At 53.7% G+C, this 15,799-nt stretch overlaps 5 protein-coding genes across 5 annotated transcripts; 3 read left to right on the top strand and 2 right to left on the bottom strand.

The window, feature by feature from the left end:
* Positions 1-1,991: 1,991 nt before the first annotated feature.
* CC84DRAFT_557496 (nuclear matrix protein) lies at positions 1,992-4,504 on the bottom strand. Its single transcript, XM_018186683.1, has 5 exons — positions 3,900-4,504; positions 3,158-3,775; positions 2,953-3,105; positions 2,434-2,747; positions 1,992-2,388 (listed from the first exon to the last, which is right to left on the bottom strand). Exons 1-5 carry the CDS (start codon positions 4,317-4,319, stop codon positions 2,094-2,096), a joined length of 1,800 nt encoding a protein of 599 aa, XP_018038516.1. The 5' UTR covers positions 4,320-4,504; the 3' UTR covers positions 1,992-2,093.
* A 127-nt stretch (positions 4,505-4,631) lies between these two features.
* On the top strand, positions 4,632-6,004 carry CC84DRAFT_1140625 (Swi3-domain-containing protein). The gene is made up of 2 exons (XM_018176292.1): positions 4,632-5,039; positions 5,094-6,004. The coding sequence occupies exons 1-2, from the start codon at positions 4,725-4,727 to the stop codon at positions 5,589-5,591; spliced, it is 813 nt and encodes a 270-aa protein (XP_018038515.1). The 5' UTR covers positions 4,632-4,724; the 3' UTR covers positions 5,592-6,004.
* A 97-nt stretch (positions 6,005-6,101) lies between these two features.
* Positions 6,102-10,643, top strand: CC84DRAFT_1140621 (antiviral helicase). The gene is made up of 4 exons (XM_018176291.1): positions 6,102-8,849; positions 8,901-9,180; positions 9,230-10,064; positions 10,163-10,643. Exons 1-4 carry the CDS (start codon positions 6,141-6,143, stop codon positions 10,194-10,196), a joined length of 3,858 nt encoding a protein of 1,285 aa, XP_018038514.1. The 5' UTR covers positions 6,102-6,140; the 3' UTR covers positions 10,197-10,643.
* Positions 10,244-10,759, bottom strand: CC84DRAFT_557488 (uncharacterized protein). Its single transcript, XM_018186682.1, has one exon. The coding sequence runs from the start codon at positions 10,558-10,560 to the stop codon at positions 10,291-10,293; it is 270 nt and encodes an 89-aa protein (XP_018038513.1). The 5' UTR covers positions 10,561-10,759; the 3' UTR covers positions 10,244-10,290.
* A 549-nt stretch (positions 10,760-11,308) lies between these two features.
* Positions 11,309-14,770, top strand: CC84DRAFT_1086297 (ARM repeat-containing protein; the record flags this gene model as incomplete). The annotated part of the gene is made up of 7 exons (XM_018174155.1): positions 11,309-11,398; positions 11,454-11,532; positions 11,585-12,045; positions 12,097-12,281; positions 12,331-14,198; positions 14,249-14,530; positions 14,589-14,770. 7 exons carry the CDS (start codon positions 11,309-11,311, stop codon positions 14,768-14,770), a joined length of 3,147 nt encoding a protein of 1,048 aa, XP_018038512.1.
* Between the last annotated feature and the right edge of the window lie 1,029 nt (positions 14,771-15,799).

Raw genomic sequence — 15,799 nt, 5'->3', positions numbered from 1 at the left:
GATAGGCGCGCTCACCCGGATGCGTCAGGAACAGTCTGCATCGTCAGCCTTGCTCTTGAGCCGCCCATTGCGCCCATGGTGATGCTGCTGCATGAAAGACGACGCCGTCAGGCGTCAGGCATCGGCGAGCAACCAGCGACCACCACCACCAGCGCCGCGCCCGCTAGCTGTATTGGTGACCCTGCTGCTGCACCTGCGCCATCGGTCGTAGTGAGCGCCTAGCCGCATCCCACTGCGAATGGGAGGGGCGTGCTGGGAACGAGCGAACAGATCTGGCTGGCCGATTAGATCCAAACGTTGAAAAGCTCGGCCCGCTCCGGGAAAATTGCTGTTTCTCGAAGCCTGCGGTGCGCGTGCTTTAGCGCAGCAGCAGTGTTTGTCAAACGCTGGTTGACAGCGGTGCCTCAGCGCAGCGTAACGTGACTCTCGCCTGTCAACTCGGGCTGGAAGAGTGGTGCAGCCTCTGACAGCCGGCATGTCAAGGTCCAGTTGCTGGCTGGGTCAGACGGCTACAATTTCTATGCCTGACGCTCGCTTCGGGGCAGATCCGCTCTGGCCACCACCGCGATCGCTGAAGCAAGCCACCAAGAGCCTTCCGCGCTGATCAGCGCCGGGTACCTCAGCGCCTCTCAGAGGGCGCCCTCACTCTTTGTCCTTGCCAGAAGCAGCAGACAGGCCGTCTGACGCCGCAGCAGCCGTCTGGGCTGCGTTTGCATTGCAACTGCACAGAATCCGGCACGGTCGCGCTCAACGGGCAGGCATAGGCGGCAGACGCGTCCGTGTGAGACGGGCGTTTCGCAGGCGCCAGAAACACGGTCGGCGGTCGCTGGCATACGCAATCTCTGGACGATGCCGTAGTGTTTCCCAAACGTCGCCAAGCACGCGGGCCTTGAGGTTGGACGGGAGCACCCCAATCGCGAGGACGGCGAGGCGGGCAGGAAATGAGCAGGACGGACACCTAGAGAGCGAACCCGAGCGGCGCCGTGTCCGCGGATATTTCCACGGCTCATGGGGCAGGGCGCAAGCTTTGGTCGCGGAGGTTTGATAGACGACATGGATCCTCTGCTGAGGTCGGCAGAAGATGCTGTGTGCGATGGGAGCTATTGCTAGCGCGCCTGACATAATGCCCACTGTAGAACGACCGTCGACACATCAGAAACCACACGGGCGCATCGGGCTGCGACGAGCCATTGTCTGAGCAAAACGTCCCACCGGATGTCAGCGCAGAGGATCGAGGCCCGCCGTATCTCGCACGTCGGCAGCATGGAGTGAGCAGGCGATGGTACACAAAAGTCCCTTTCATTTCGGAACGCTGCAGAATCGCCCACTTCGATGGATCGAGTGCTGACAACGCATACTCAATGAGCCTGAAGTCGGCCAATACTAGTACCGCGCCCCCATCCACATCCCATTTGTTACCCCGGTCCGCGAGGGCCATTCGCTGCTGTGCTATGATGCCGGCCGGAAGACGCCTGACTAGCCATGAAAGGCTCAGCGGTCATCTTAGATTTCTGCTGCAGCGGCATTCCAGAATCTGCCATGACTTCATCCAGTTCCGGGTGTGAGTTCACTGCCAAGTCACTCATTTCCTGGGCATCAGCCTGTGCACAGTCTAATGTGTGTATCTTGTATCCTGGACTGAGTAGATCTATAATGTGTCATGAAGATAAAATCGAATTGTTGATACTGGTTTGGTCGATATGCGCCGCGATTGCCTTGACTCTGCCGCGAGCGGCATCGAGTGGCACGGTTGATCGACATGGCCAGTCGTGGGATGTCACCACCCACGTCTTTGGGGAATTGTCCATCTTCTGCCACAAAAGTGGTCCGTCCAGTGCTGCATCACCCACGCAGCGCCACTTCCCATCAACTCCATGCATATTGTTATAAAGGGCAAAGCCTCATCCAGCTGCATCCTCCCGAGTTTCTCAACAGTGGACGAATACGGTCACGCACGTCTGCGCTGAGATACAGCCGGCATGTGTATTGTATTGGGGTGGTCGCCCCACGATTTTCTCCGCAGACTGGTGCCTGTGGCTCGGATCAAGCATGCGCTGACATGTTGGTGTATGTGAACTGTAATCTGGGGTAGCTCAAGCCACAATACCCTGTTGATCGGCCCGCGGCTCCTCTACACTTTGCTCTGGCTGTGGGTCGCTACCCTTGTCCTCAATTCGCGTCTGGCCCGGCTGAAAGAGGCTCTTCAGGCCATTTGCATGGTTGAATCTATCGAATAAGCTCAGCTGGTCTTGCGAAGCCAGGCGGAGACCCCTCCACGTGCTGCTGGTGATCTTTTCGTTTAGTTCGCGCGCGTCTTCCTCTGTTGGTGGCTCTTGGTCGGTCGTTTCAATCCGCACAGTATAGTCCTGCGGACTTGGCTTGGTGAACCTGATCTCGTGAGCGTTTGACGCTGATCGGACGAAGGGAACTCACTTTCCGCGCTGTCTCAGCTGTGCCAGCCCCTTTCCCGGCTCAGCAGTAGCCACGAACCGCAAGGCCGGTGGTACTCCTGCTGGCTTGCGGTCTTTCTTGCTGGTGACCGCAGCTATCGCTCCGCCCTTTGATTCCAGAAAGATCTTAGCTGGCACTTTTTGGCGCGTAAATGATTGGCAGCGGTCCATTTTCCATCTAACCCAATTCTTGTCGCGGGAAAGTACCGTATCAACCACTCGGTAATAGAATTTGCCATCCGGACCATCCTGCAGGTAATTTGCGATGGCGTTCTTGATGCCCAACGCCCACTCAGTCTGTGCTCTCAGGTCAGCTGCAGCACGATCACTTCCTCTGGGAGCGCTGATCGAAGGAAGACCTGCAAGTTACCCTAGGTTCTATGGGACAGACACGAATTTCTGGCTGCAAACATCTCGAACGGGCAGCTCAACGATCAGTTGCAGTAGAGCCGGCGCTTGAATTGTGCAAGCTGTGGTTCTGACAGGAGTAGAATAGACTTACATTTTCATCGCTCAGAGTAAAGTTGTATTTCATCGACTGTTGTGCGTTCTCGTAGTGCGGCTTGCTCTTCGCCGTTCCTGTCAACGTCAAGAGGAAATCGATCAAGATCAGGGCCTGAACCAGGACGTGACGTTGGAAAGCGACATCGCTAAGCTGCGGACAATAAGTGGTAGCTCCTCAACAATGCTGCGGGAGCGGCGCATACCTCAAGCTTGAACAGATCACGACTAGTAAGATACTTTGGATTAAAAGCATTGGCAAATTCGTCATAGCTATCGTCCGCCGTAGTTGGAGATCCTGCTTTGCGAGCCGATTCTCCGGACTGGATGACCTTGTCAACTTCTTTGAACTTTGCGAGCGTAGCTTCTAGCGCGTCTTGAAAGTGCTTAAATTTTCCTTCGTCGAACAGTTGCGGAGGATTTGAGAACGAGTGCTGCAACGACCAGAAGACAGGGTAGAGCGTAGCGAGATCCTTCGTAGTTGGCTTCCTTTCAACAGAGCTTTCAGGTTCTGATGGTTTCGTCTCTTCTGCTTTGACTTCTCCCTTGACGCTCTCAACCTGTTCAGTGTTGGAGGCATCCTCCATAACCTGATCATCGGTTTGCTCTGACACAATCCAATCTTCGAAGGTCGTCACATTACCAACATGGAACTCGCCTCGCAGATTGACGGAGCCCTTGTGCCCCAATGGGAAGCTCTGGAAGAGGAACACATATACACGTCCGCAGAAAACGGGATCCTCTGCGCGCGATAAACGGCGCAGCAGCTCATTGCATGTGCGTAGGATAACCATCTCTTTGCTTCCTGTTGTCCCAGTGCCCCCCTAACATTGTCAGCAACTTTGTCCAACATCCCGCCAAAATAGGCCGTAGTAAGCTTTGTCCCATCATGGAACGCCCAAACTGAAACACCCAATCCATAGGCGGAACCTTGCTAATCTGACTTACAGATAAAATAGCCTCTCTCCGCGACTCGAGATAGTTGAACGCAACATGGCAATCAGCAATCGACAAGCTGTCCAGTACCTCCTCGGCAAGCAGCAGTACGAGCTGGTTCGAGCAAAGATCTCTGTCTGCACAACCTTGAACGATATCCAGAAGGTTCCAAACATCGACAAAGGAAGGATCATTGATGCGAGCAGAGCTCAAGATTGGATAAAGGATGTTCTTGGCGGCGCTTTCGGCGGTGAGTTCGCGGAGATCCCTAGGCTCTATGCGCTCGACGATAGCTTCGTTGTCATCTAGAAGCGCCGAAATCTGGAGAGGCGGGTCAATAGACGTCTCCTGTTTCACTGCACGCGCTCGCTGAACCAGAGCACTGAGTCGCGAGCTTAAGGAACCTTCGGAAGACATGGCTGAGATCGCCATTGTGGAAGTAGTTACGTCGAAGAGAAGAAAGCGCGGGTTGTGGAGATGCCCTTTCCTAAGGGAGGGCTGATTGAAAACCCGGTTGCTGCTCACAAATATATGGGAGTAGAGGCCCTGAGTAGCTAAAGGCTCATATTATGTTCTTTTTTAGTTCTCTGAGGCTGGGTCGCAAATATGAGTTCGTGTCTTTGTCGCAGGCGCAGAGTGAGCGGCTTCTAGGAATCAGATGCGTTAGCGGCTCGGTTGATTATGTCATTAGCTTGACGGTCGCGTCGCGCGGGGGAGACGCGACGCGCGCCAACTCGCACCGCTACACGCACGCATTCTGAGCAGATTGCTCTTGCACAATCCGTTCCAATTTGCGCCAACCTCGGTTGACGTATCGCGGCCCCGAAAGAGTTTACAATGGCCGCAGCCGCAGCTATCCCATCAACCAACGACATCCCGGACGATGACGAGCTTGATGCAATTCTCAACGGCACCTTGAACGGTCAAGACATCTTCAACATTAGCAACCCAGAACTACAAACACAACCTTCTCGTCCTTCGAAACCAACTGCAGATGATTCGGGTCTCGGCATCGACGAAGAAATCAAAGTCGTTAAGAAGCGGGAGCCTATTCCCAAGCTCGACGATAACCGCCTTCTTTCGGATCCTGGCATTCCGAAACTACGCAGAATCTCCAAAGAGCGATTGAAATTCAAGGGGAAGGGTCATGAGGTACACTTCTGTTTAACCTCTGGGAGTGGGGAGCTGGGAGCTAATTGGTGGCAGTACGGCGACATCGCGCGCATGCTCAATATGTATCAGTTCTGGCTTGACGAGCTTTACCCACGTGCCAAGTTCGCGGACGGACTCGCCATGATTGAGAAGCTTGGTCACTCGAAACGTGTACAGATGATGCGGAAAGAGTGGATAGATGAGGGCAAGCCGAAACACAACGCACGAGAAGATGAGGATGAAGACGTAGTCGAGGTCGATAACGCGAACGAATTTGTACAAAGGGTAGACGACCTTATGGAAGATGTGCAAGGCGAGATAACTCGGAGCATAGAGGAGGACGCTCGACGATCCGTTGCAAACGGAGCTAGAGGTGCTTCTGCGCCACCAGGGGAACCTGACGAAGATGAGTTGGACACATTGCTGGCGGGCGATCCGGCTCCCGTGCTCCCACCTACAGCAGCTGCAGTGAACACAGCTACCAATGTTGAGGACGACGATCCATTTGCGGACGCTATGGACGCGATGGCCGATATGGACGGCATGTGGTGAACGGTTCCCTGAATCACTCAATACGCTTGGCTGAGCGTTGGGCAAGTAGAATTCTCTACAGTACCAGGACAAAAGTCTGAGCTCGTTCGGGCTTACATATCACCTATCCGGAGGTGACACAGTGTTCAGACGTCTGTCCAGTACTGTATCATTCATGCATAGCGAGGCGTTCGATATCCGATGATATTTTATGATTGTGTACATACTCCTCCCTTGACGTTCATACTCTGATCTGGCAAAGAAGATGACGCTGTTGCGTGGCTCAGATGTTTGCTGTCGAGAAGCAAATTATTGGAGATCTAGCCTCTGTAGAGTGACCATATGGTAAAGAAAACAGTGTGCAGGCCAGGTACATTTTGTTCTTGGGAGCACACAACGGAACGAACTTTGTCTTTATCGTGTCGTAGTGTCATAGGAATACAGGAGACAGTTTAGAGTGGGGCGCTCTTGCCCCGCGGAGTCTTGGCAGCTGTCCTTTCGTTTGTCGTCACCTCACGATCCACCATCACGCTTCAATCGAGGCCAACTATCAACATACGCCCTTGAGATATGGAGGGACTGGCTGAGCAGCTCGAACAGCTGCGTGTCAGCGCTGACAACGTGTCTGACCTAAATTGGGTAGATTCGCTTGCAAACGAGCAGCGTCCACCAAAGCGCCAACGCAAGAGCAAAAATGACATCAAGAAAGAGTTGGAAGCCGAATTCCTGACACCTACGCGATCGTTCAACACACGATGGTTGAATCGGTTGCAGCAGCGGTGGGATGCGCCGACCAACTATCGCGGCCTGTTCGAGGTTGCGCCCACTCAAACACGCACCATTATACGCTTCACACGTGAAGGACTTGAAGGCCGTGTCACGGGTTATAAAGAAGTCACTGTGCCTGCTAATTCTGCTACTGCAAAAAATTCCACGTCGCTGCTGAGGAAGCCCGCAAATAGAGCTGAGTTTGTGCGCGGCGCGGCCGGCTTTTTCCCATTTGCACCGGGCGGTCTAGACGGCGTGGAAGCAATTGCGGCTATTGAAGACGAAGCTATCTCCCGCCAGGAAGCCGCAAATGGAAAGAAAGCGAACGCCTTAGACCGGGTTATCAATTTCAGCGCCGAAGGTGGGCTTTTAGAGATCCCTCCAGGCTTCACACGGGGATTGGATTTTCAAAAGAAGCCTGCTTCAGATTCTAAGACTGCCAAAGAAGTAGAGGATACGCTGAGTGAGGAGCCAACCCAGTCGCCAGCCGACGCTGCCGACGACGATGAAATCGAGGACGGCCTCAAGGCGTCCAACGGCACTGCTACAGGGGATGATGAAGCGCAAACGCCTGGCGAGGAGGAAATTGATGCTCTTCTTCCCGTCGAATTCCCGGCATTAGCTCCACATGGTCCTTTGGGAATGACTTCAGCGAAGAAGGGCGGCAAAGAATGGGCTCATATGGTTGATGTCAACCGCGAAATCACCAACTTCCACGAGCTGGTGCCTGAGATGGCCCGTGAGTATCCTTTCGAACTGGATACCTTCCAAAAAGAGGCTGTCTATCATCTGGAGCACGGCGATTCGGTATTTGTTGCGGCTCATACCTCTGCTGGAAAGACTGTGGTTGCCGAGTATGCAATAGCTCTGGCTGCGAAACACATGACCAAGGCTATCTACACATCCCCGATCAAAGCTCTCAGTAACCAAAAGTTTCGCGACTTCCGGCTGACATTTGATGATGTTGGTATCTTGACTGGCGATGTGCAGATTCGACCCGAAGCCAGCTGCTTGATCATGACTACCGAGATTCTACGAAGCATGTTGTACCGGGGCGCAGATCTCATCCGAGATGTTGAATTCGTTATTTTCGACGAAGTGCACTACGTTAATGACCTGGAGCGAGGTGTCGTGTGGGAGGAGGTGATCATAATGTTACCGGAACACGTTACCCTCATTCTCCTTTCCGCTACCGTTCCGAACACTCACGAGTTTGCCTCTTGGGTAGGAAGAACGAAGAAGAAGAACATATACGTTATCTCCACGCCTAAGCGTCCTATCCCTCTCGAGCACTATCTATGGGCTGGTAAGGGCATCCATAAGATCGTAACGGCGGATAAAAAGTTTGTGGAAAGTGGGTGGAAGGACGCAAACGATATTTTCTCTGGTAGAGATAAAGTCAAAGCACCGCCCACTAACGAGGTTCAAGGTGGACGAGGAGGCGGTGGTAGAGGCGATCGAGGCAGGGGCGGCCAAAACCAACGTGGCAGAGGCCAACAACAGGGGCAGCGTGGGGGTGGTAGAGGAGGCGGCCCACCAGCTCAGCGAAGCCGTGGCAACATTGCTCGTACCGGAAGAGGCGGTGGTAGAACAACAGCCGCGCAAGACCGCAATATCTGGGTTCACTTAATCTCGTTCTTGCGCAACAAAGACCTCCTCCCGGCCTGTATATTCGTGTTTTCAAAAAAGAGATGCGAAGAGAATGCCGATGCTCTTTCAAACATCGACTATTGCACGGCCGCTGAGAAGAGTGCTATCCACATGACTGTTGAAAAGTCGCTCGCCCGACTTAGTCCGGAGGATCGAGCGCTTCCTCAAATTACACGCCTACGGGAGCTATTGAGTCGAGGAATTGCAGTACATCACGGAGGCATGCTACCTATCGTCAAGGAAGTGGTCGAGATATTGTTCGCGAAGACACTCGTCAAAGTTCTCTTCGCTACGGAGACATTCGCCATGGGCCTCAACCTGCCTACAAGGACGGTCGTGTTCTCTGGATTCCGCAAACACGACGGCCGACAGTTCCGAGACCTCTTGCCGGGAGAATACACTCAGATGGCGGGCCGCGCCGGTAGGAGAGGTCTTGACACCGTGGGTACTGTCATAATATGTGCCCCAGGGGTAGACGAAGCACCACCCGTTGCACGTCTTAGGCAAATGATGCTAGGAGAGCCTACCAAGCTTAGGTCTCAATTCCGCCTTACCTACAACATGATGCTCAATCTTCTCCGCGTAGAAGCCCTCAAGATCGAAGAGATGATCAAGCGAAGTTTCAGCGAAAATGCCACCCAGGCCCTGTTACCGGAACATGAGAAGAAAGTTAAGATTTCTGAGGCCGATCTTGAAAAGCTAAAGCGCGAGCCTTGCAAGACCTGTGATGTCGACCTGGAGGCCTGTCACCAAGCTTGCATGGACTATCAGCGCCTGACGAATGAGCTTCATCTCTCGTTGCTGAATTATCCTGCCGGGAGAGCGGTGTATGTGCAGAACCGTTTGATCGTTTATAAGAAGGTACAAATCATAGCAGCATAAACCTCTCAAATTTGAAGCTGACCGATACAGAATGACATTCGAACGGTTGGCATGCTGCTCCGAGGTGTGGTGAACAGCAGAGGCGAAGAGCCTACCGTGCAGGTGCTGGAGATCGCGGCGAACGAACAACGCAAAGCCGACGACTTACTCCCGTATCTGGCACCACTAGCCAGATTCTTCCGACCTCTACCAAAGGCCAAGAAGGACCTCATAATGAAGCGTGCCCTCATCCCGCTAAGCGATATAGAATGCTTTACAGCTACCGTCATCGATATTCCAGAAGGCGTTGAGAATCTTTTCAGGAAGAAGGGTATGCAAACTTACTAATCACACCTTATGAGAGTACTAATAGTGAGCAGATGCTCTCAAACTTGCACAAGATCAGTTCATCCCTCTTTGCCAGTCCTGGAACTACCAAGATTGGGACGAGTTCGACTACGAGAAGATCAAGAAGCTCGAATTCAGGGAAATTGACATGGCCCGGCGAAAGGCAGGCAGAGAAGCCACGGGCAAAACTTGTCTCGGATGCCCCAACTTCCTCAAGCACTACGCGATGGAGCACGACGAGTGGCTTATCAAAGAAAACATTGTGCAGCTTCGCCAGCTCATGTCTGACCAAAACCTCCAGCTCTTGCCCGACTATGAGCAGCGAATTTCGGTGCTCAAGGACCTAGGCTTCATTGACGAGGATTCCCGGGTCGAACTCAAAGGCAAGGTAGCCTGCGAGATCCACTCTGCCGATGAGCTTGTCCTCACTGAGCTGATCCTCGAGAACGTCCTCGCCGAATATGAGCCGGAAGAGATCGTCGCGCTCCTCTCTGCCTTCGTCTTCCAAGAGAAAACCGACGTGGAGCCCACACTAACCGCCAGCCTGGAACGCGGCGTGGCCAAGATCGTCGAGATCTCGGAGAAGGTCAACCAACTGCAGACGCTGCACCAGGTCATCCTCTCGGCAGACGACAGCAACGACTTCGTTAGCAAGCCGCGCTTCGGCATGGTCGAGGTCGTGTACGAGTGGGCGCGCGGCATGTCGTTCAACCGCATTACGGACCTGACGGATGTCATGGAGGGCACGATCGTGCGTGTCATCACGCGACTGGACGAAACTTGCCGTGAAGTCAAAAACGCCGCAAGAATCATCGGGGATCCCACGCTGTTCCAGAAGATGGGAACATGCCAGGAGTTGATCAAACGGTATGTTGATTTCCGTTCATCCCATCCCAACTCCCCGCTAGCGAAGACATGCATTCCCGGGGCAAGAAATGGAGGGTTGATGCTGACATATGTAACAGGGATATCTGTAACTGCGCGAGCTTGTACCTATAGGGTGTTTCGCAACGACATAGCGAGCGAGCGTTTCGAGATATAAATACCGCGAGCGTCAACTCGAGTTGGCGAGACGCATGACGGAGTGTCGCTATTATGAGCATATAAGGCTGCAGGACGAGGCTGTCACGGGGAATGTCGCAGGCAACGCATGGTATGGTTGCGCACCGCTGAATGGGCAGATGCGGCATGGGTGTTGCACGAATCGAATTGGGGCCGCAGTCGGAGTCTCCCAGCTCAAGTGCGCCAGGTACCTCGAATGTAATCGAAAGCGTCTCAATTGCAGGACATGTCTAGGTCCCGATCCCAAGCGGACACATGACGACGACAACATTGGGCGGCTAAGGAGGCGATAAAGTTGCATTTGTGGTTCATGTTTTGCGTTCTTCCAGCTTGTTATGCCACTGCTCAATCAACGTTCTTCCAACTTGTGGCTAGTCGGAAAAGAAATTCTGCAAGTTTGTCTCTCCGAAGCTTGTCGGCCGACCTGAGCACAAGCACGTGCAACATACTCCTCCAGGCGGTACACCCTGAAGTAACGTACTATAGCATTGTGCCAGATGCGCTCCTGGAGAACGAGGGACGAGCATCCTGGCCCGCAAGGCAAGATAATGCAATGCGGGGGAGAAAGGCCCGCTCACGATTGGACGGGTCCTGCCGAAGCGGGCATGCGCAGCTGCAGTCCCCTTCTGCTGCCGGCCGATGCAACCAAGGCGCTGAAGGAGCCTTATTTTGATGTCTCCAGATTGCCATTGCCCAGCGCCCTGGGGTAGGCCGCCGGCAGCGAGTTCATCGTGTGCGAGGCAGGGCGCTAACCCTGGCGGTGGCTAGCGTCGCTATCGCACACGAAACTTTACAGTGTACAGCCCCTCCATCTTTCCCTTGCCCGTATACCCTGAGCACACGCCAAAGGGGCCTAAAGGTGACCAGACAATAGGCCTGCTCGCGGCCTTTGCCAGCTTCTCCCGCAGTTTTACGCACCCCCGCCGCCGCACGCAGGCGCCCCACGGCCGAGCGATACCGCCTGCCCTCGCTGCGCCCTCACGTAGACCCTCGAAGAGGTCCCGCTACCCACCTGGCCCGCACCGCCAGACTGCACCACGACCGCCAACATGGACGTCGCAGCACTGCGGGAGCGTGTTAAGAACACGCTGGACATCAATGCTGCCATCCGCCAGCAAGCCGAGCTTGACCTCAAACACGTAGGCGTCGCCGCTGCTGCCCACGCAAGGTACGGCAGCTAACTGACCGCTGCAGGCCGAAGAACAGCCCGGTTTCACAGACGCGCTGCTCAACGTGCTCGAGAACGAGCAGGAAGATGCCATCCGCCTGTCCAGTAAGGCCGCGCCCCGCACAACTGCGCCCGCCCTGAGCTAACGTGTCTGCAGCGTCCATCTACCTCAAGAACCGCGTCTCCAAGGGCTGGTCGCCTGCCGAGGAGTTCAGCCAAGCGAAGCCCATCCCCGAGGAGGAGAAGCAGTCCTTCAAGAGCCGTCTCGTGCCCGTCCTCGTCGCCTCTCAGCCGAACGTGCGCGCCCAACTTATTCCTACCCTCCAGAAGGTCCTCGCCTACGACTTCCCCCAGAAGTGGCCCGACTTCCTGGATATCACTATCCAACTGCTGAATACAGGAGACGTTGCGTCAGTGTTTGCTGGTGTGCAGTGTTTGCTTGCGATATGCAAAATCTACCGCTTCAAGTCGGGCGAGAACCGCGCCGATTTCGAGAAGATTGTGGCACTATCATTCCCCCAGCTTCTGAATCTGGGCAACGGGTTGGCCAACGAGACGAGCCTGGAAGCCGGCGAAATATTGCGGACAGTGCTCAAGGTGTACAAGCATGCGATATACGTAAGACAGCAGCACTAACGACCCGGAAGCACGAGGGCTAACGCCAGCTAGTATGATCTCCCCGCTTCGTTGCGCGAACAGTCCGTCATGGTGGGTTGGTGCACATTGTTCCTAAATGTTATCAGCAAGGACCCGCCGGAGTGCGCCATGTCCGAAGACGTCGATGAGCGCGAAGTGAACCACTGGTGGAAGGCAAAGAAATGGTCGTATGCCAACTTGAACCGACTCTACGTCAGGTATGATCCGAAGAGCAATGCAGGCCGCAAAGTTGCTAACCCGGTCCAGGTACGGCAACCCCGGAGGCCTGACCAAGAATAACGACGTAGACTACACCGAAGTCGCCAAATATTTCATCGCCAACTTTGCACCCGAAATTCTCACGCGATACCTGCAGCAAGTCGAGAAGTGGGTCAAAAAGGAGACGTGGTTATCAAAGGCGAGCTTATACTACACCCTCAACTTCCTAGACGAGTGCATCAAGCCCAAGTCCATGTGGAACCTGCTGAAGCCGCACACGGATAACCTTATTTCACATTTGTTATTCCCTGTGCTGTGCCAAACAGACGAGGACATCGAACTGTTCGAGGACGAGCCGCAAGAGTATTTGCACCGCAAACTCAACTTCTACGAAGAGGTCACCTCGCCAGATGTTGCAGCCACTAACTTTTTGGTCACTCTAACAAAGAGTCGGAGAAAGCAGACTTACACCGTCCTTAACTTCATCAACGGAATCGTAAACCAATACGAGGCGGCACCAGACAATGAGAAGAACCCACGGGAAAAGGAGGGCGCATTGCGCATGATTGGAACGCTCCCTGGCGTTCTCCTGTCGAAGAAAAGCCCCATTGCCGATCAGGTTGAGTACTTCTTTGTCCGCCACGTTTTCCCCGAATTCCGAAGCCCTCACGGATTCTTGCGAGCGCGCGCCTGCGACACGCTGGAGAAGTTCGAGCAACTCGATTTTAAAGACCCCAATAACCTCATCATTATCTACCGTAATATCCTGGAGTCAATGGCAGATCCCACTCTCCCCGTCCGAGTTGCCGCCGCGTTGGCACTCCAACCTCTCATCCGCCACGATATCATCCGGACCAACATGAAACAAAACATTCCCCAAGTCATGCAGCAGCTTCTGAAACTCGCAAACGAGGTTGACGTAGATGCTCTTGCGAACGTTATGGAGGATTTCGTCGAGGTCTTTGCTCCCGAGCTCACGCCATTCGCCGTGGCGCTCAGCGAACAGCTCCGAGATACCTACCTCCGCATAGTCGGCGAGTTGCTCTCTCGGAACCAAGAAAAGGGAGGAGATGATGAATTTGGCGACTTCCTTGACGAGAAGAGCATTACCGCCCTCGGTGTCCTGCAGACTATCGGCACGCTCATTCTTACATTGGAGAGCACACCCGACGTTCTACTCCACCTCGAAACCATATTGATGCCCGTCATCACCATCACATTGGAGAATAAGCTCTACGATCTGTACAACGAGGTCTTCGAAATCATCGATAGCTGCACATTTGCCGCCAAGAGCATTTCGTCGACCATGTGGCAAGCATTCGAGTTGATTCATCGGACATTCAAGGCTGGCGCGGAGCTCTATCTCGAAGACATGCTGCCTGCGCTAGAGAACTTCGTCAACTATGGTACAGCGACATTGGTGCAGAACCGCCAGTACCTCGATGCCATAGTCGATATGGTCCGAACAATCTTCAAGGACGACAAGGTCGGCGGCGTTGATCGCATTTGTGGATGCAAGTTGGCAGAAATTATCATGCTCAACATGCGCGGCCACGTTGATGAATACGTGCCTGAGTTTATCAACCTCACCATGAACGTTCTAACGAACGACGAACTCAAAGTCAAGTCCCTTAGGATACACCTGATGGAAGTGGTCATCAACGCGATATACTACAACCCTGTCTTGGCGCTACACGTTCTTGAGACGAATGGCTGGACTAACAAGTTCTTTAGCCTATGGTTCTCCACCATCGACAGCTTCACCAGGGTGCATGACAAGAAGCTGTGTATTTCGGGTATCTGCGCGCTCTTGACCCTCAAGGGCCAGGATGTACCCGTCAGTGTCCAACAGGGCTGGCCTCGTCTCCTCCAAGGCATCGTTCGCTTGTTCCAGACACTGCCCGCCGCTTTGAAGAGTAAGTACCTCCGCCAGCCTTCTGGTAAGAACCACATTAACCTTTTGCAGACCGCGAAGAGGCTAAGAAGGAGGACAACTTCGAATACGCGAACTACGATGACGAAGAAGAAGACGAAGAATGGGGTGACGAGAATGAGTGGACCAACGAGCCCGAGGAGGCGGAAGACGTCAAGGACGAAAGCGCCGCTTACCTCGAATTCCTGAACGAAGAAGCCCAGAAATTCACCTCGGTCACCGATGATGATGACGACGAGCTTGAGGAGGAGAGCCTTCTCGAGACGCCGCTTGACAAGGTTGAGCCGTACAGCATGTTCAAGCATGCATTGATGAGTAAGTTGCACACCAGGGCTACTACTCACCGTCTGGGTTTGTTAGTAACAACTTCTAGGACTCCAACAAGAACAGCCTGCCCTTTACGAAAACCTCACCAAGAACCTAAACCCCGAAGAACAGCAGATCGTCCAGGGCGCCGTCCACCAGGCCGATGTCATCGCCCAAGCTGCTGCTCAAGCCGCAGCTGCGGCAGCAGCCGGCACCCAGCCCAATGGCGGTGCAGTAGCTGGACAATAGGATTGGCGGAAATATGCCCATCATAAGGCCAGGTCTGAGCGCAGCGTGCGCGACTTGTTTTACGACTCATAGATAGCCTTTCTGTCTGTTTTGGATTCCCCTCCTCTTATACATGTTGCCCACAACCCCTGTTTAGCGAGCATTTTGTCACGATTTCGTCGGCGTTGGTGAAAGCGGAGTGCTTTCCTGGCGGCTTTGCTCCGGCGCATCTTCAACCGGGCGGACTGGTGGAGGGACGATGTTATGATGCGAAGAAGAATGAGGGGTGTGCATGTGGGTGTCATGAGGAGAGTTGGGATAATCAAGGTATAGTGCGGAGGAGAGTTGAGATCGGTGTGGCCGACCACAAGATAAGAGATGGAAAAGTTGAGGGCTTCGGGATGGAGAAGGGGAAGGGGCAACAGGGCGGGTGAGGTAGATAGCGTCCTTTGAATAGGATCACGCGAATGAGAAAGAGCACGTTCATGTCTGCATGTTGGAATACGTAGATATCCCCAGATATATCTTAGAGCGACTGTTCGTAAACGAATAGTCAAAACGTTCAATCTAGTCAGGTTTGCATTCATCTGGTGAATCGAGCCACTGTCTGTGTGCAACGACAAGCGAAAGCTCGGTCAATGACGACCATGTTCCGAATTGATCGCGAAACTCCGTGCATCGTGCAAAGAAGCCTGGGAGGGTGTGTGCATGCAAGGTTGCTGCATTGATCAAAATGCGCAGATACAAACGATGCATATGTGGTGAAGGTTCCCGTGTTGACGTCTGGTCCAGAATCAGAAACAGTAGCTGCCTAAAGCGTGCCCTCATTGGATCGGTCAAAACTCCAGGAAATACTATGGCCATCTCGATTTCTCACAGTCGATGCGTGATACTGTGTCATGAGGAATGTCACATAGAAGGGCAGGATACCACAATTGATCACCATAGGTGCGCAGAGCATGTTTCGAGCTCATGCAAACGCTTCTACTGCAATACATGAACGTTTGGCTCATGAACGTTTGGCTCATGAACGTTTGGCTCATGAAGTAC

Source organism: Paraphaeosphaeria sporulosa, assembly GCF_001642045.1.
Source record: "Paraphaeosphaeria sporulosa strain AP3s5-JAC2a unplaced genomic scaffold CC84scaffold_3, whole genome shotgun sequence".
NCBI classification, from domain to species: Eukaryota; Fungi; Ascomycota; class Dothideomycetes; order Pleosporales; family Didymosphaeriaceae; genus Paraphaeosphaeria; species Paraphaeosphaeria sporulosa.
This window is presented reverse-complemented; position numbering and strand designations above follow the sequence as displayed.